The sequence below is a fragment of the Haliotis cracherodii genome, unplaced genomic scaffold (assembly GCF_022045235.1).
Source record: "Haliotis cracherodii isolate W230 unplaced genomic scaffold, xgHalCrac1.p SCAF_24, whole genome shotgun sequence".
Classification (NCBI taxonomy): Eukaryota; Metazoa; Mollusca; class Gastropoda; order Lepetellida; family Haliotidae; genus Haliotis; species Haliotis cracherodii.
The window spans coordinates 885,088-904,441 of record NW_027266280.1 but is presented as its reverse complement, the minus strand read 5'-3'; the positions used below and the strand labels follow the sequence as shown (position 1 = coordinate 904,441).

Sequence of the window (19,354 nt, the reverse complement as noted above, 5' to 3'; positions counted from 1 at the left end):
AAAATTCCAGCCCTTTGACGGCGGCCTGTAAACAATCTTATCTGGACCAGACAATCCAGTGATTGACGTTATGAGTGTCGTCATTCGCAATTGGGAAACGAGTCAGCGAGTCTGACAACCCGGTCTCGTTAGTCGCCTCTAACAACAAGCATAATCGCATCTTGCAGCAAGCATAGGTTGCTTTAGATCAATTCTAACCCGGATGTTCACGGGTCGTTAAATGTTATTGAAATATATTACATCGTTTATCCCATATAATCTTATGAAAACTATTTCAACGCAAGTTTTCTTTATTTTTACATTGTTCACCTATTTCATCAATACTTTATAACATTTCCGTTTGTAGTTTTTGACGGCACTTTTCCATCTTCCACTCATATAGGTCATAGGTCATTGGTCATAGGTCAGAGGTGGCGTTCGCTCTTTGCACTAAGACACAAGTAATGCAGTCCATAATGTAAGTCGATTCGTGGTGTGCTGGATTATTACTGACATCCCGTGTGGAATGGAATCATTATCATCGCCATTATCATTACCATCGTCATTATCAATATGATCTTGATTACTATTATCATTATCATCGTCATTATCATTGTTAATGTCATTACCATCGTCATTATCATCTTCATTACTATTATCATTATCATTTTCATCTTCATTATCTTCTTCATTACTATTATCATTATCATTTTCATCGTCATTATCCCTATCATTACCATTATCTTCGTCATTTTCATTTTCATCGTCATTCTCATTATTATGATCATCATCATTTTCATCGTCATTATCATTATTAATGTCATTATCATTACCATCGTCATTATCATCTTCATTATTATGATCATTATCATTTTCATCGTCATTATAATTACTATTATCCTTATCATCGTCATCAATATTGTCATTATCATTATTCTACTGACCTTTCCACCGAACTCTTTAAAACATATTCTTGAATAGTTGCCAAAGGCTTCTACAATCTCCTCGCTAAGCCAGCCATTGCTGAAGGCAGAAGGGACGTCCCAGTGATGGAGGGTGACTATGGGCTGGATGCCAGCCTCCGTGACAGCCATCAGCAGCTTGTGGTAGAACTTGATTCCCTCACGATTTATATTTCCAGAGTCACCGTTTGGCAGGATCCGAGGCCAGGACAGCGAGAGGTAATACACCTTGGCCTACATAGACACATCACTCAATGACATCGAAAAACTATCCTTACAAACATGATCAATAACTTTATAAATATTACACTGTTCATACACATAAAACAGATGGTATCAGTAGTTTCTTGTCAGACTCATATACGTCATGCAGGAGTAAGACAATACTTCGTTAGAAACATGAAACAATACAGATATCTGACAAACCATGAACTTGAATGTGTATGTCACTATGCTCAGGTCCCAGAACTTGGAACTTGACACAGAATCGGTGAGATGTTAAACTCTATATGTAACAAGTGCTTCATTTGGACATTCCGACAATCCCTTGGTCCTTACCCCAATATCTTTCAGACTCTGAACATCGGCCATGTAGTGTTGGTAGGACATGGGGCCGTCTTCAGTTGTTGTGAACACGTCCCATAGACTGTCACCCCTCCCTGTCAGACACATACATGTAGACATCACTGGTTACAACATACACATGTAGACAACACTGGCTACAACATACACATATAGACAACACTGGCTACAACATACACATGTAGACAACACTGACTACAACATACACAACACTGGCTACAACAAAAACATGTAGACAACACTGGCTACAACAAACACATGTAGACAACACTGACTACAACAAACACATGTAGACAACACTGGCTACAACATATACATGTAGACAACACTGGCTACAACATACACATGTACACATCACTGGCTACAACATACACATGTACACAACACTGGCTACAACATACACATGTACACAACACTGGCTACAACATACACATGTACACAACACTGGCTACAACATACACAACACTGGCTACAACATACACAACACTGGCTACAACATACACATGTAGACAACACTGGCTACAACATACACATGTAGACAACACTGGCTACAACATACACATGTAGACAACACTGGCTACAACATACACAACACTGGCTACAACATACACATGTAGACAACACTGACTACAACATACACATGTAGACAACTCTGGCTACAACATAAACAACACTGGCTACAACATACACATGTAGACAACACTGACTACAACATACACATGTAGACAACTCTGGCTACAACATACACAACACTGGCTACAACATACATATGTAGACAACACTGGCTACAACATACACATGTAGACAACATTGGCTACAACATACACATGTACACAACACTGGCTACAACATACACATGTATACAACACTGGCTACAACAAACACATCACTGGCTACAACATACATATGTAGACAACACTGGCTACAACAAAAACATGTAGACAACACTGGCTACAACATACACATGTAGACAACACTGGCTACAACAAAAACATGTAGACAACACTGGCTACAACAAACACATGTAGACAACACTGACTACAACAAACACATGTAGACAACACTGGCTACAACATATACATGTAGACAACACTGGCTACAACATACACATGTACACATCACTGGCTACAACATACACATGTACACAACACTGGCTACAACATACACATGTACACAACACTGGCTACAACATACACATGTAGACAACACTGGCTACAACATACACAACACTGGCTACAACATACACATGTAGACAACACTGGCTACAACATACACATGTAGACAACACTGGCTACAACATACACATGTAGACATCACTGGTTACAACATACACATGTAGACAACACTGGCTACAACATACACATGTACACAACACTGGCTACAACATACACATGTAGACAACACTGGCTACAACATACACAACACTGGCTACAACAAAAACATGTAGACAACACTGGCTACAACAAACACATGTAGACAACACTGACTACAACAAACACATGTAGACAACACTGGCTACAACATACACATGTAGACAACACTGGCTACAACATACACATGTAGACAACACTGGCTACAACATACACATGTACACAACATTGGCTACAACATACACATGTAGACAACATTGGCTACAACATACACATGTAGACAACATTGGCTACAACATACACATGTAGACAACACTGGCTACAACAAACACATCACTGGCTACAACATACATATGTAGACAATACTGGCTACAACATACACATGTACACAACACTGGCTACAACATACATATGCAGACAACACTGGCTACACCATACACATGTAGACAACACTGGCCACAACATACACATGTAGACAACACTGGCTACAACATACACATGTAGACAACACTGGCCACAACATACACAACACTGGCTACAACAAACACAACACTGGCTACAACATACACATGTAGACAACACTGGCTACAACATACACATGTAGACAACACTGGCTACACCATACACATGTAGACAACACTGGCCACATCATACACATGTAGACAACACTGGCTACAACATACACATGTAGACAACACTGGCCACAACATACACAACACTGGCTACAACAAACACAACACTGGCTACAACATACACATGTAGACAACACTGGCTACAACATACACATGTAGACAACACTGGCTACAACATACACATGTAGACAACACTGGCTACAACATACACATGTACACAAGTGGTGACATGCAAGGCGCAGGAATTTGTTGTGCAGAGTTGCGCCCTGAAGGCGTGTCAGAAATCTATGATCGTGGGTTCGAATCCCTGTTCGCCCTCGTAATGCATCAATGTTTGTGAGCACATTCTCGTGCTCGTGGGTTTCACCAAAGTGGTATCACTTCAGGTTTTCCTCCCACATCAAGCTAACTACTGTACATGCGACGTTTTACTCACTCACTCTTCCTAAGGTCAAGGTCACTCTAATGTGATTGTACAATCAATGAAAGTTTCACCATGCAAATTTCCGCCACCCTCCGTCTGCTGAGCGGAACTGAAAGCGCCCCATGCAAAGCCTTCTGGGAAATGACCGTACAGGAAGTCGTCTTCGTGCGGAAGTGGTCGTCTGTTGGGGTCAGTGAGTGCACCTTTCTTGAACCCGTTGTCCTGTATCACCTGTAGCAGACATAAGCACGTGTTACTCCATGTTCACCTGGGGTGACGTCAGACTTAGCACCACCAGGACAAGCAGCTGGTGTTAATGGTATGTGTTCCATGCACTCACTGTAACAATGAGTTTAGATCTCAGATAAAATCTACGAGATCGTAGTCGGAAGCGAAGAATACACGCTGGTCAGGCAACAAAAATGGCGCTTTGCGGAACGACCAGTTTCGATTGACGAGTTAAATGAGAAACTTACAGTTTATAACGAAACATTTTCAAGGGAATAACAAACGGCCAGAAGCGATATTAACTCCATAAATCCTGTCATCTGTCATTATTTTGTCTTGTGGAACTAACGTAAAAAGGAAGTCAACAGTCTGTTACGATAAAGGGAGATAATTTGCGGGGATGTAACTCTTGTGTGACAATAGTTCGGTCAAGGGGTTATGTACATTGCTGCGAAATATCAAGTGTTATGTTCACTGCAATGAAAATATCACTTTCCTCAGCTTCGGAAAATTTATGTTTCAGGAAAGTATGTTTAATACTAATACGTCAAGTTTGGCTCGATGACGTCATTGCATTGTGCGGAGATGGAGTATGTGTTTCGCTGAATGTCTCAGTGGCCAGTGTACAAACAACACTTGCATGTCTGTAGAACGCTGCCGACGCCTTGGGGACACGGGTGAGGTTGGGGTCGTCGAAGTCGACGTAGTGCAGTCCGAATCTCTCCGTGTAGCCCCGGGCCCACTCGAAGTTGTCCATGATGCTCCACGCCGTGTAGCTCCGGACGTTGACCTTGTCCAGGTGGATTGCTGCATCACAACATCGACAACAACATAAAACCTGCTGAAATCATAACTAACATGTAAATGTTGTGTCGCTTGATACTGATTCATACACTGTCTCCGAAAACGGCGGTTAAACAGTTGAGCAGCTTTTACCAATGTGGCCGGACCTATTGTTACTGACTAAATGTTCACGTGTTCATGATATAGATTTGGATGTCTTGCGTCGTAGAAAACATTGATGGGCTGTAATTGAACGCCTGTCACATTTTGAACGTGAGAGAGCTATTTCCTTTTCACTGAAAGTGGAAAATATTTTGTAGTGACCTTGAAAATCACAAGACCATTTCGCAAATACCCGGGATCATCAGTGATGATTTTACATTTTAATGAGTGTAGCTTTGTTTGAATGTGTTGCTTCCTTTATTATGAAGGGTAGAAACAAAACATACTGTGGTCCTGAGACTGGTCGTACCTTTCATCACCTCGTTGATGTAGTATCTGTAGAAATGTATGCGGTGTTGGTCGTCAAGGACGCCGCTCCTATCTGACACGCCGTTCTCCGTGATGAGGATCGGCACATCCCCGTATTTGTTTTTGATCCAGTTCAGAATCTTCCGTAAACCCCATGGTACAACACGGAGCCAGGAAGAACCGGATCTGGTTTTGGAACAATTTGAATTAATTGTCATGGACTAATAATTGCTAAGAATAAATGTCTCGACTTTTGATTATCATTTATTCAATTCATCTTTTGTATTATACTACTAGGTTCAGATTGTTTCCCGCTGAACCTGCTTCAAAACGAACTGAACTTCGGTCGATGGTGATGATGATGATGATGATGATGATGATGATATGTTCTCTCGACATGTTGGATATCTGTCAAATAAAATTCAGTACCTTCTTTCAGAGACAAATAGTAGTAGGTTTTAAAGCAGAGGTTAAAAACTTATACTGTCTCTGACAAATATCCCACGGTGCCTTACTTGATCCATTGGGGATCGAACTCCGTGTCCACCCCTCTGTCTAGGAAGTAGTTGGGGGCACTCTCTCCAGCGAGACTCTCATTCTGTTTGCTGACGTACTGTGTTGTGTAGTGATTCAAACCAAAGAAATCAGAGGTGCCTGGAGAAAAACAACATAGGCTTAGTAGAGCACCCCTGTCACAGTCCATGTCTGGTGTCCCCCGCCGTGATACTGCTGGACTATTGCTGCAGGCGGTGTAAAACAATACTCACTCACTCCTGTCATAAGCACCTGGAGGGTCGGGCACAGCTCAGCACGTATTCTGTTGTAAACAGGGATTCAGAGGTTGACGATAGTGTCAGTCAAAATGACTGAAAGAGATTTCCTCACCTCAAGGAGTTTTAGTGAACAAACCGGGTGATGTGATGGACGGGCCAACAAGTAATGCTTATGTGTTGCGTTTTTTGATTATTCTATTTTTGTTCATACTGATGGTTATAATAGTATTGAAAGAGGTTGGTTTGCATTCCTTCTTGACGCCGAAGACCGGGTTCGAACCTAAATGCGTGCAGATTCTGAAGCCTGTTTTGGCTTCCAGCCATGCTAATGTTGGAACACTGCTGGGAAGGGCATAAAGCGACACTCATTGAACCGACACTCACTAGTACTGAAACTGACATCTCTAGTACTGAAACCGACACTCACTAGTACTGAAACCAACATCACAAGAACTGAAACCGACACTCACTAGTACTGAAACTGAAATCACTAGTACTGAAACTGACATCTCTAGTACTGAAACAAATCACTAGTACTGAAACTGACATCTCTAGTACTGAAACCAACACTCACTAGTACTGAAACTGACATCACTAGTACTGAAATTGACATCACAAGTACTGAAACTGACATCTCTAGTACTGAAACCGACACTCACTAGTACTGAAACTGATATCACTAGTAGTGAAACCGACACTCACTAGTACTGAAACTGACATCACTAGTACTGAAACCGACACTCACTAGGACTGAAACCGACACTCACTAGAACTGAAACCGACACTCACTAGTACTGAAACTGACATCACTAGTACTGAAACTGACATCTCTAGTACTGAAACCGACATTCACTAGTACTGAAACTGACATCACTAGTACTGAAACTGACACTCACTAGTACTGAAACTGACACTCACTAGTATTGAAACTGACATTACTAGTACTGAAACTGACATCGATAGTACTGAAAGCGATATCACAAGTACTGAAACTGACACTCACTAGTACTGAAACTGATATCACTAGTACTGAAACCGACACTCACTAGTACTGAAACTGACATCACTAGTACTGAAACCGACACTCACTAGGACTGAAACCGACACTCACTAGAACTGAAACCGACACTCACTAGTACTGAAACTGACATCACTAGTACTGAAACTGACATCTCTAGTACTGAAACCGACATTCACTAGTACTGAAACTGACATCTCTAGTACTGAAACTGACACTCACTAGTACTGAAACTGACACTCACTAGTATTGAAACTGACATTACTAGTACTGAAACTGACATCGATAGTACTGAAAGCGATATCACTAGTACTGAAACCGACACTCACTGGTACTGAAACCAACACTCACTAGTATTGAAACTGACATCAGCAGTACTGAAACCGACATCACTAGTACTGAAATCGACATCACTAGTACTGAAACCGACAATCACTAGTACTGAAACGGACATTGATAGTACTGAAACCGACATCGCTAGTATTGAAACTGACACTCACTAGTACTGAAACTGACATCGATAGAACTGGCACTGACACTCACTAGTACTGAAACTAACATCACTAGTACTGAAACCGACATCGCTAGTACTGAAATCGACATCACTAGTACTGAAACCGACAATCACTGTCACGAGGAAGGCACGTTTCACAGTAAGTATAAAAGTGTACCGTTGATGAACGCCTTCTGATCTTCGGTGAATGCAGGTAGCCTGGACTGGTTCAATCCTTGCGCAGCGCTGACCGCAGCAATTCTTCGCTTCATCACATCCGGGTAGTCTCCATTACCATATATGGGGTTCGCAAACCATCCCAGGTACATGTGCACCGCCCACTCCGATGCCTCGATGTGTGCCGGGTTGAGGGGGTCTTTAGGCTCCGCCCAGTCAATGTTGAGGGTGATGCCGACTTGGACTGAAGGTAGAGATTGTATTTTCAAAGGTCCAGTTTGGGTGTGTACACAACCCCATACACATATATTTGTTGATCAAAATATGTATTTATCTGCACTTGTATATCTGCACTTGTATATCTGCACTTGTATATCTGCATGTGTTTATCTGCATGTGTTTATCTGCACGTGCTTATCTGCATATGTTCATCCGCGTTTGTCCATCTGCATGTCTTTCAGGCTGCTAAATGTGATGGTGATGAAAATAATTATTTATTTATATAATCGATACCAATATTGATAAAATATTAATTATTATTTCATACAATCTTAACAGTATTGTTAATTATAATATCGATAATACTGCTGCGTTGACTACTTCTACAACAAACCAACCAACCATTTGCCACTACTATTACTCCTCCTGCTACTACTTCTACTACTACTACTACTACTACTACTACTACTACTACTACTACAGCTACTCCAGTGACTACTCATAACAAAACTAAAACAAATACAACCAACATCGTTACTTTACCAGACTTCAGTTTACTTTACATAATATTTTACTGTGAGGCGCCGTGATTCGCTGTGCAGAGTTGCGTCCCTTGGGCACGCCAGAAACCTATGATTGTGGGTTCGAATCCCGGTTCGCCCCGATTATGTTTCTAGGTTTGTCAGCACAATACCCGTGCTCGTGGGTTTCACCGAAGTGGTAATCGTCTGAGACCTGCATCACTTCGGGCTTTCCTCCCACATTAAGCTGAGACGCCGCGATATAACTGGAAAACTGTTAAAAGCGGCGTTAAACCAAACTCACTCACTCACTCACTTCATAAAGTGTCTCGGAAAGTTGTGTTGCGATTGATAGGATGTGATTGTTTGTGCCAGCAAATGACTGAAGCGCCCGTAAAATATCGAGTGCTCTGAAACAGCGACACGAGGGCGAGATTCGTTTGCGTCTTATTTCCTGGCCAAGTGCGGGTAAGATTCCAAGGTGAAAACACCGACTTCATGCCAGCTCCCAACACGAGTCCGGATTCCAGACCGGAGCACGGGCCTGGTTCAAGAAGTTCAACAGCGACACATCCTGTACTGACGGACGGGCATGTAACCTGCCGCCCGTTATTTGATTGAGGGTTATTCTCTCTCTCTCTCTCTCTCTCTCTCTCTCTCTCTCTCTCTCTCTCTCTCTCTCTCTCTCTCTCTCTGACGTGATTGATGGTCAGACATACATGGGCTCGGCGAACACCTGCACGATTGTTGATTCATCACTCACTCACTCACTCACTCACTCACTCAGTCACCACTCAGCCACTCGCTCACTCACTCACTCACTCACTCACTCACGTGTATGGACATCTGCCAGCCTTGTGTACAGCTGACAGGATTACGGGTCACACCCACTGCAACTACATCTGTGAACCACTGTCATGGAGACTACTCGAACATTGACCAGCATACAAAAACATACACAAATATACACCATCATAAACTTCTTGTACCATCCGACTGAGACGCTTATAAACAGATAATACTAAACAAGCAAGGGTCTCCTCTAGCGACAAACATCTGAAGTTAACCTGTTTACCTTCCGGATTTTGCGCCCTGTATTTGTTGCCGAACAGGTGGTACGCCTCAGCATGTGCCAGCAAGACGTTGTGGGCCCCTAGGTAGGGCTCGTACCCTATATTCCTGTGCCCCGGGGCCAGGTCGCCCGTCCCCAGCCCCAGGACCGTGAACACCCACGGCTCGTTGAAGGTGATCCAGTAATCCACCTGCACGCATTAAACAGAGTGATGATCGTATTGACCTCAGAGGGTGAATATTGTTTGAGTCTGAACAGGGCAAGCGAGTGGTTCATAGATTTGGCGATTATACAGACAGCTTTGATTTTCAGGGAGTTGAAAGCCAAGCATGCCCAAACCAGTTCATATTTTGGCTGTGATTCGACATCTAATTTCAATATGTATTATTCATCTGATCCATATTAGACTTATAGCCTGATGATATGCACTTTTTTTTTAAATGTTTAAATTATAGACATGTTTAAATGTAAGTAAGGGAATTTATGAATGTCAAATTCATTATTATGAGGAAAAACAAACGTATTCGGAGCATATGTTGGCTTCCATTGTCTTTTGCTAATCACCTATCAGCGGCAATTATCTGTTACCAGTTGGCTTCCCTTGTTAGTTTCGGCCTTTTGTTATCTTATTAATTTTGTTGTCCTTACATGTACATATATATGCTCTCTGTCTCATGGCATTCATTCACCTGATGAAGGAGTAAGCATGTACTCCGAAACGTTCCTCATCATACGTAAAGAGCTTGACATCCATACATTCTTTCCTTATGTGTATCACTTCTAAATGCCAGTCAAAGACTTGATTTTTAAATGTTTCATGTTTCACTGTGTTTTAATTATAGACATGTTTAAAGGTGTTTTAATTGTAGACATATATGAAGTTGTTTAAATTCTAAACAAGTTTGGATTATTGGGATGTTGTGTTTAGTTGATGTTTAGGCTAGAGCTCATTTAAGGTATTTAGACTGTAAACGTGTTCAGATAGAACACACCAAATTTACATAGTTTGGGGGATTGAAACACATTCTTAAAACATTTGACAGTGTGGTTTTAGAAGTGAATTATACTAATTGAATAAGCGATATTTACTAGTCTTCAGCATCTTCGTGCAATCTACCAGGCAGGATAGGAAACTCGATGTATACTAACCTCCTTGTCGTTGTTACTTATTAAGTTAGTAGAACTCACTAGGCTTTTTTCTCAGTGTGCCATAAAAAATGTTGTGGCATGAATTGCGATGAAAATCATATGAACGAATCACTGAATATCAGTGATGAAAACCAGGTTGTTCGCAAAAAAGTAAGCATGTCCTGCACTACCGGTAGCATCCGCCATTCTCACAATTTGCATAAAATAAATAAATGTTTGTTTGTTGTCTGACGCCTTACAGTGACGTCGACCTGTAAACAAACCAGACAATCAGATGATGGAGAAATCCACCATACTGCATTTACTGATTTTGTTGAAACTGAAAAGGATCTTTAATTTTTTTAAACTGTGTCTTATATGTATAAGTGCAGAAATTCTGCCGTTTAAGAGTAAAGAAAAACCTTTAAGGAGTACGTTAAAGTCTTTTATGATTAATAAAATAAGAACTTCTGAAAGGACTCGAAAGCAAGGAAAATGAAACGCAGACCTTGCCGACGTATTCTTCAAAGCAAACGTCGGCATAATCCCTGAAGTTTGTGATGATGGATGCGTTGGTCCAGCCTCCCAGGTCCTGCAGGGCTTGTGGCAGGTCCCAGTGGTACAGGGTGACCATGGGCTTGATGCCCGCCACCAGCAGGGCGTCGATCAACCGGTGGTAGTAGTTGATTCCTCCCTGGTTCTTCGACCTGAGAGTACCATCAGGAAATATTCGGGACCAGGCGATGGAAAACCGGTAATGACTGACCTGAACAAAGGTTTGGAAAAAATTAAAACTAAAGGTTAAAACTCTCCAGACAATACTCTTACCACATCAACAAATTCAGTTTGGAAGGTAACAATGTTATTGTGCACCCGCGGCCCCTGCGTGTTGATATCGGTGTATAAATCTATAGACACAGAGCATTTGATGTTCTGGAAAGGTAGCCTTTAGTGGTTTTTAAAGAAAAAGTATTGATCAGAAAATGTTATAAAAATGTTTTTGCCTTAGGTATTACACGAAACATGTAGTCACTCTACATGCTGGATGTTGACAAAAATGTATTATGGTTCCGAGAAGAATAGTTAAATTCGAAAAGTTGAATGCATGTATATGGTATTGAAGCAGTGGTAGATCCACCACCATCCAGAGTGTGATCAGTTTCAGAGATTCAAGTATGCTAGGGATGTGTACCATGGACACAAAGCTTGGTGAGGTGTCCCTGTGGAGCCACTTACCCCCATGTTTTTCAGGAGATTGACGTCATCTTGGTATTTGTGGTAGCTGTCACATGCAATCCTCCCCGTGTGGTTGTTGTCGACTCGAGCGAAGTTGTCCCAGATGCTTTCACCACGGCCTGGAGGCAGATACAGCGAGTGAGTGAGTGAGTGAGTGAGTGAGAATGATTTTACAGCAATATTCAAGCAATACCAGGGCGTTGGACACCATGGACCTTTGTTGGAATCAGACCCAGGAAGCACTAGGTTACCCCACTACCCCCTGCAAATATATATATGACATTAGACACATATCAATTGAATAAATAAGAAATGTGACCCTGATTATACTTGGTCCCCAGCACCCCATTGCTGGTCGTGCGAGGCCAAGATATTGGGTGAGGTGGTCAGACCCTGTGACAGGGATGCTTGCGTGTCCCGTCGAGTGTGTCGTTACCATTTCCGCCAATGGTTTGCCTGATCTGTAGTTAACGTCAACGTCAAAGGCATAACAGCTTCAACCATCACCAACAAATGTATAACGTTCGCATCAGTCAACGTCAAATGTAGAACGCCGACCATCAACGTCAGAATATAACGCCAACGTCACCACCAAAGGCATAACACTCACCACAATCAACGTCAAATTATATCGCTCGCCATCAGCATCAAAGGCATGATACTCACCACAATCGACGTCAAATTATAACGCGCACCATGAGCGTTAAAGGCACAACACTCAACACGTTCAACGTCAAATTATAATGCTCACCGTCAATGTCAAATGTATAACGCTCACCGTCAGCATCAAAGGCTCCTTCAATCTGGAAGGACGAAGAGGCCGCCGCCCATATGAAGTCTTCAGGGAAAGTACTATAATAGAAGTCATCAACTGTCTTCACGGCAGTGCCACGACCCCCGGGCCGAGAGTAGCCTGGTCGGTACGCGTTGTCATCAATGAGACCTGTATACCATTTAGCGGAAGACTTTGGGGTGCGGGGTCTGTCTGGATCAGAGAAGTTGACGTGATGGATGCCAAACATCTCGCGATAACCCGCCAACCACTCGAAGTTGTCCATCAGAGACCAAGCTGTGTATCCCTTCACGTTGCACTTGTCCAGCTTGATAGCTGAAGATGGAACCAGATAGTTGCCAGGTGGCTGACTGGAACACTCACTCACTCACTCACTCACTCACTCACTATGACAAGAGGGGTGACTTCCACTTTCCAAAAGTCAACTCTCCCTTGACGTCGAGCACTATTCAAGCAGCTCCAGCCTTTGGTGTTTACATTTCACAACATTTGAATACAATCGAGCATGTTCTTTCTACACAGAATTTAAAGAGCAGCGTCAGAAGCCTCTCTGGTGAGAAGTTGTTTGACCCAGGTTAAAACATTCAAGGCGTCAGTAAAGCTTTCAAAAAGTTCCCTATTTTGATATGTACCATATGTTCAACGTACAACTATGTTACTTGTATAAACATTCTATGTGTTCAATGTACAACTATGTTACTTGTATAAACCTTCTCTGTGTTCAATGTACAACTATGTTACGTGTATGAACCTCTGTCTTCAGTGTATAATTAATGTACTTATATAGAATTTTGCTTGTAATGTAAAACATTCTTTCTACTATAAACCTTCTCTGTCTTTAATGTCATTTTTAGTATCCGCTCACTTTCCAATGCTAAACGATTCTTATAAATATAACATATCCATACTTTCAGTCTCTCATGTCAGTGTAGAACGATTTTACTTGTACACCATTCTCTCAGTTCAGTGTGAACTGTTACTTATATAACTTGTTTTATTTTCAACGTATGCCACGTGTGTTTCTTGCAGATTTGACAGTGCCAGATGTCTGACAAAAGAAGGCTTGTCAGACAGGAGACGTCAAATCTGCTGAAGCCTTTGATCAGCCAGGTCTACTGTTCTACATGGCACTGTGTATTCACCACTGTTAGAATGCATGATTGCAGCAACATGGAGAGCTATGATGCTTGTTCATGGTAATCCCTGACACAACCGTACCTTTCAGCACTTCTGTAGTCATCCCTGACACAACCGTACCTTTCAGCACTTCTGTGGTCACCCCTGACACAACCGTACCTTTCAGCACTTCTGTGGCCATCCCTGACACAACCGTACCTTTCAGCACTTCTGTGGTCACCCCTGACACAACCGTACCTTTCAGCACTTCTGTGGCCATCCCTGACACAACCGTACCTTTCAGCACTTCTGTGGCCATCCCTGACACAACCGTACCTTTCAGCACTTCTGTGGTCATCCCTGACACAACCGTACCTTTCAGCACTTCTGTGGTCACCCCTGACACAACCGTACCTTTCAGCACTTCTGTGGTCACCCCTGACACAACCGTACCTTTCAGCACTTCTGTGACCATCCCTGACACAACCGTACCTTTCAGCACTTCTGTGGCCATCCCTGACACAACCGTACCTTTCAGCACTTCTGTGACCATCCCTGACACAACCGTACCTTTCAGCACTTCTGTGACCATCCCTGACACAACCGTACCTTTCAGCACTTCTGTGGTCACCCCTGACACAACCGTACCTTTCAGCACTTCTGTGACCATCCCTGACACAACCGTACTTTTCAACACTTCTGTGGCCATCAGTGACACAACCGTACCTTTCAGCACTTCTGTTGTCATCCCTGACACAACCGTACCTTTCAGCACTTCGTTGATGTAGTGGCGGAGAAATCGCACACGGTGTTCATCATACAGGGTTCCATTCCGGTCCGACACACCGTTTTCGGTTATGTAAACCGGTACGTTGTTGTAATGGTACTTGAACCAGTTCAGCATTTTACGCAGCCCAAATGGTGTGACCTTCAGCCAGTCGGATCCGGATCTGTGAGACACACGACACAAGCTGTGTTCACAAGTTCTACCGTGCTGGCTCGTCTTCATTTGTGTCCATGTTCATTATATATATATGTAGTTAGTAGGTAATTAGTGTGAACACACAGGTTATCAGCAGAGTGAATCTTGGACTTCAACTGATGTTTGTTTGTTTGTTTAACGCACCTTTAAGCAATATTCCAGCTATATAACGGCGGTCTCTAAATAATCGAGTCTGGACCAGACAATCCAGTGATTGACATCGTGAGCATCGAGCAACGCAATTGGGACACGATTGCACGCATGAACCAAGTCGTTTCCGTCAGTCGACTTTGCGACAAGCATGGGTTGCTGCATCTTCCCGTGTCTATGCAGTGTAACAAGGGCAAGCAATGAAGGTAGGTCGGGGTAGGCCGAGTATAAAGCAGTGCAACAAGGGCCAACAATGTGGGTAGGTCGGGGTAGGCCGAGTATAAAGCAGTGCAACAAGGGCAAGCAATGTGGGTAGGTCGGGGTAGGCCGAGTATAAAGCAGTGCAACAAGGGCCAACAATGTGGGTAGGTCGGGGTAGGCCGAGTATAAAGCAGTGCAACAAGGGCCAACAATGTGGGTAGGTCGGGGTAGGCCGAGTATAAAGCAGTGCAACAAGGGAAGCAATGTGGGTAGGTCGGGGTAGGCCGAGTATAAAGTAGTGCAACAAGGGCCAACAATGTGGGTAGGTCGGGGTAGGCCGAGTATAAAGCAGTGTAACAAGGGCCAACAATGTGGGTAGGTCGGGGTAGGCCGAGTATAAAGGGTATAAAATGTGACTCGTTCTCACCCTAGCCAGCTGGGGTCCTGGTATGCGCCATTGTCTTGGTCGTTGTAGATGTTGGGAGGGTCGCTGACGTTCTGAACGTTGTTGTACGCGATGTTGGCTGTATAGAAGTTCAGGCCTAGGAAGTCGTAGGTTCCTGCAATAAAACATTACGTCTTAACATCAGTGGCTTTTTTGCTGTAAATTATATTAATTCTTCTCAAAAAAGGTGACATGGGAAGTTCACCCTCCGGTTCGGGAAAGCGGATTTCTCATAGATTCCGCTTGTTATTAAAATCGCTCGGGGGGCGGTGTTTTAGGAGATGTAGTGACTGGACAAGGGATGGTGGCGGTAGGGGATGGGATCAGGACAAGGGATGGTGGCGGTAGGGGATGGGATCTGGACAAGGGACGGGATCTGGACAAGGGATGGTGGCGGTTGGGGATGGGATCTGGACAAGGGATGGTGGCGGTTGGGGATGGGATCAGGACAAGGGATGGGATCTGGACAAGGGATGGTGGCGGTTGGGGATGGGATCTGGACAAGGGATGGTGGCGGTTGGGGATGGGATCTGGACAAGGGATGGGATCTGGACAAGGGATGGTGGCGGTTGGGGATGGGATCTGGACAAGGGATGGTGGCGGCTGGGGATGGGATCTGGACAAGGGATGGTGGCGGCTGGGGATGGGATCTGGACAAGGGATGGTGGCGGCTGGGGATGGGATCTGGACAAGGGATGGTGGCGGCTGGGGATGGGATCTGGACAAGGGATGGGATCTGGACAAGGGATGGTGGCGGTTGGGGATGGGATCTGGGCAAGGGACGGGATCTGGACAAGGGATGGTGGCGGTTGGGGATGGGATCTGGACAAGGGATGGTGGCGGTTGGGGATGGGATCTGAACAAGGGATGGTGGCGGTTGGGGATGGGATCTGGACAAGGGATGGTGGCGGTTGGGGATGGGATCTGGACAAGGGATGGGATCTGGACAAGGGATGGTGGCGGTTGGGGATGGGATCTGGACAAGGGATGGTGGCGGCTGGGGATGGGATCTGGACAAGGGATGGGATCTGGACAAGGGATGGTGGCTTTTGGGGATGGGATCTGGGCAAGGGACGGGATCTGGACAAGGGATGGTGGCGGTTGGGGATGGGATCTGGACAAGGGATGGTGGCGGTTGGGGATGGGATCTGAACAAGGGATGGTGGCGGTTGGGGATGGGATCTGAACAAGGGATGGTGGCGGTTGGGGATAGGATCTGGACAAGGGATGGGATCTGAACAAGGGATGGTGGCGGTTGGGGATGGGATCTGGACAAGGGATGGGATCTGAACAAGGGATGGTGGCGGTTGGGGATGGGATCTGAACAAGGGATGGTGGCGGTTGGGGATGGGATCTGGACAAGGGATGGTGGTGGTTGGGGATGGGATCTGGACAAGGGATGGGATCTGAACAAGGGATGGTGGTGGTTGGGGATAGGATCTGCACAAGGGATGGTGGCGGTTGGGGATGGGATCTGGACAAGGGATGGTGGTGGTTGGGGATGGGATCTGGACAAGGGATGGGATCTGGACAAGGGATGGTGGTGGTTGGGGATGGGATCTGGACAAGGGACGGGATCTGGACAAGGGATGGTGGTGGTTGGGGATGGGATCTGGACAAGGGATGGTGGCGGTTGGGGATGGGATCTGAACAAGGGATGGTGGCGGTTGGGGATGGGATCTGAACAAGGGATGGTGGCGGTTGGGGATGGGATCTGGACAAGGGATGGGATCTGAACAAGGGATGGTGGCGGTTGGGGATGGGATCTGGACAAGGGATGGGATCTGAACAAGGGATGGTGGCGGTTGGGGATGGGATCTGAACAAGGGATGGTGGCGGTTGGGGATGGGATCTGGACAAGGGATGGTGGTGGTTGGGGATGGGATCTGGACAAGGGATGGGATCTGAACAAGGGATGGTGGTGGTTGGGGATAGGATCTGCACAAGGGATGGTGGCGGTTGGGGATGGGATCTGGACAAGGGATGGTGGTGGTTGGGGATGGGATCTGGACAAGGGATGGGATCTGGACAAGGGATGGTGGTGGTTGGGGATGGGATCTGGACAAGGGACGGGATCTGGACAAGGGATGGTGGCGGTTGGGGATGGGATCTGAACAAGGGATGGTGGTGGTTGGGGATAGGATCTGCACAAGGGATGGTGGCGGTTGGGGATGGGATCTGGACAAGGGATGGTGGTGGTTGGGGATGGGATCTGGACAAGGGATGGTGGCGGTTGGGGATGGGATCTGAACAAGGGATGTTGGCGGCCTGAGCTGGGATCTGGACAAGGGATGGTGGCGGTTGGGGATGGGATCCAGGGAGGTTGGATCTAGACAAGTGGGCTTCCGCTGTTATTTGTCAGATTCATTGTTGTTGTTTTTGGTCTCAGCCATATTCCAGGTTTTTGACGGCGGACCAGGCAACGCTATGACAGACATCAGGAGCATTGATGGGACATGATGACATGCATCCACCAAGGCTGACCACCCGATCCGTATGGATTGCCGAAGACCTTGCTGAAGTGCCTTCTCCTCCTCTGAGAAGGGCGGCGGTCTTGGGGAGCCGGTCCAGTTGATCTGTTTCAACACTTACCCTTGACAAGTGCCTTCTCCTCCTCTGAGAAGGGCGGCAGTCTTGGGGATCTGGTCCAGTTGTCTGTTTCAACACTTACCCTTGACAAGTGCCTTCTCCTCCTCTGAGAAGGGCGGCAGTCTTGGAGAGCTCGTCCAGTTGGCAGCCCGATTCTTCATGGCCACCTGTTGCTTCACGACAGGGGGAAAGTCGCCGTCCACGTAGATGGGGTGGCCGTATATTCCCCCGTAGAACTCGATAGACCTCTCAGCTGCATGGATGTCCGCCATGTCCAGGGGGTCTCTCGGCTCGCTCCACCCATAGTTCACAGTGATGCCAATGATGCCTGTTTCCCAGAAATGTGAAGATAGAATTTCCGGGGCCATTCAATAAAGTCATCGAAATGCACTCACTCCATTCATGTTTGAGTGAGTGACAACTTGCCCTGAGACACAGTGCGAGGTAAAATACGTTAAATACGTCTAAAATGTCACAAATATGGAATAAGACCATCATCCTACATACGGCGTTATTCACCATATACATGACTGAAATAGTATGGAGTGAGTAAGTGAGTGAGTGAGAGAGAGAGAGAGAGAGTGAGTGAGTGAGTGAGTGAGTGAGTGAGTGAGTGAATGGGTGTGTGAGTGAGTGAGTGAGTGAGTGAGAGAGTGACTGAGTGAGGGTGAGTGAGAGTGAGTGAGTGGGTGGGTGGGTGGTGAGTGAGTGAGTGAGTGAGTGAGTGAGTGAGTGACTGAGTGAGTGACTGAGTGAGTGACTGAGTGAGCTAACCTGACTGTGAGGCTCTGTAGGTGTTATTGTAGAGGTGAAATGTTTTCGCGTGAGCCAGAATCAGATGCCGCGCCACGATGTAGGGATTCTGCGTCAGGTCCCTCTTCTTGGGAGCAAACGCCCCCTCCCCGTACCCGAGGATGGAGATGATTGGCGGCTCGTTGAATGTAATCCAGAAGGGGACCTGCCACAGTGAGACACATTCACACATCAGTACTGCAACAGGAAATTAATGC

At 45.2% G+C, this 19,354-nt stretch overlaps 1 protein-coding gene and 1 pseudogene across 1 annotated transcript in view; one reads left to right on the top strand and one right to left on the bottom strand.

Annotated features, from left to right (window-relative positions):
- The window catches only part of LOC139472250 (lactase/phlorizin hydrolase-like), a 49,785-nt gene that overhangs the window by 11,847 nt on the left and 18,584 nt on the right, over window positions 1-19,354 (bottom strand). The window contains exons 11-25 of the mRNA XM_071254639.1: window positions 19,119-19,302; window positions 18,427-18,672; window positions 15,738-15,870; window positions 14,743-14,927; window positions 12,847-13,176; window positions 12,069-12,187; window positions 11,341-11,598; window positions 9,708-9,894; window positions 7,894-8,136; window positions 5,947-6,085; window positions 5,433-5,617; window positions 4,818-4,984; window positions 4,021-4,180; window positions 1,500-1,600; window positions 924-1,175 (exon numbers count right to left, since the gene is read on the bottom strand). Of these exons, the coding sequence (XP_071110740.1) occupies window positions 924-1,175; window positions 1,500-1,600; window positions 4,021-4,180; window positions 4,818-4,984; window positions 5,433-5,617; window positions 5,947-6,085; window positions 7,894-8,136; window positions 9,708-9,894; window positions 11,341-11,598; window positions 12,069-12,187; window positions 12,847-13,176; window positions 14,743-14,927; window positions 15,738-15,870; window positions 18,427-18,672; window positions 19,119-19,302 (2,889 nt within the window). The remainder of the gene's footprint in view (window positions 1-923; window positions 1,176-1,499; window positions 1,601-4,020; window positions 4,181-4,817; window positions 4,985-5,432; window positions 5,618-5,946; window positions 6,086-7,893; window positions 8,137-9,707; window positions 9,895-11,340; window positions 11,599-12,068; window positions 12,188-12,846; window positions 13,177-14,742; window positions 14,928-15,737; window positions 15,871-18,426; window positions 18,673-19,118; window positions 19,303-19,354) is intronic.
- On the top strand, window positions 16,107-17,869 carry LOC139472524 (uncharacterized; annotated as a pseudogene).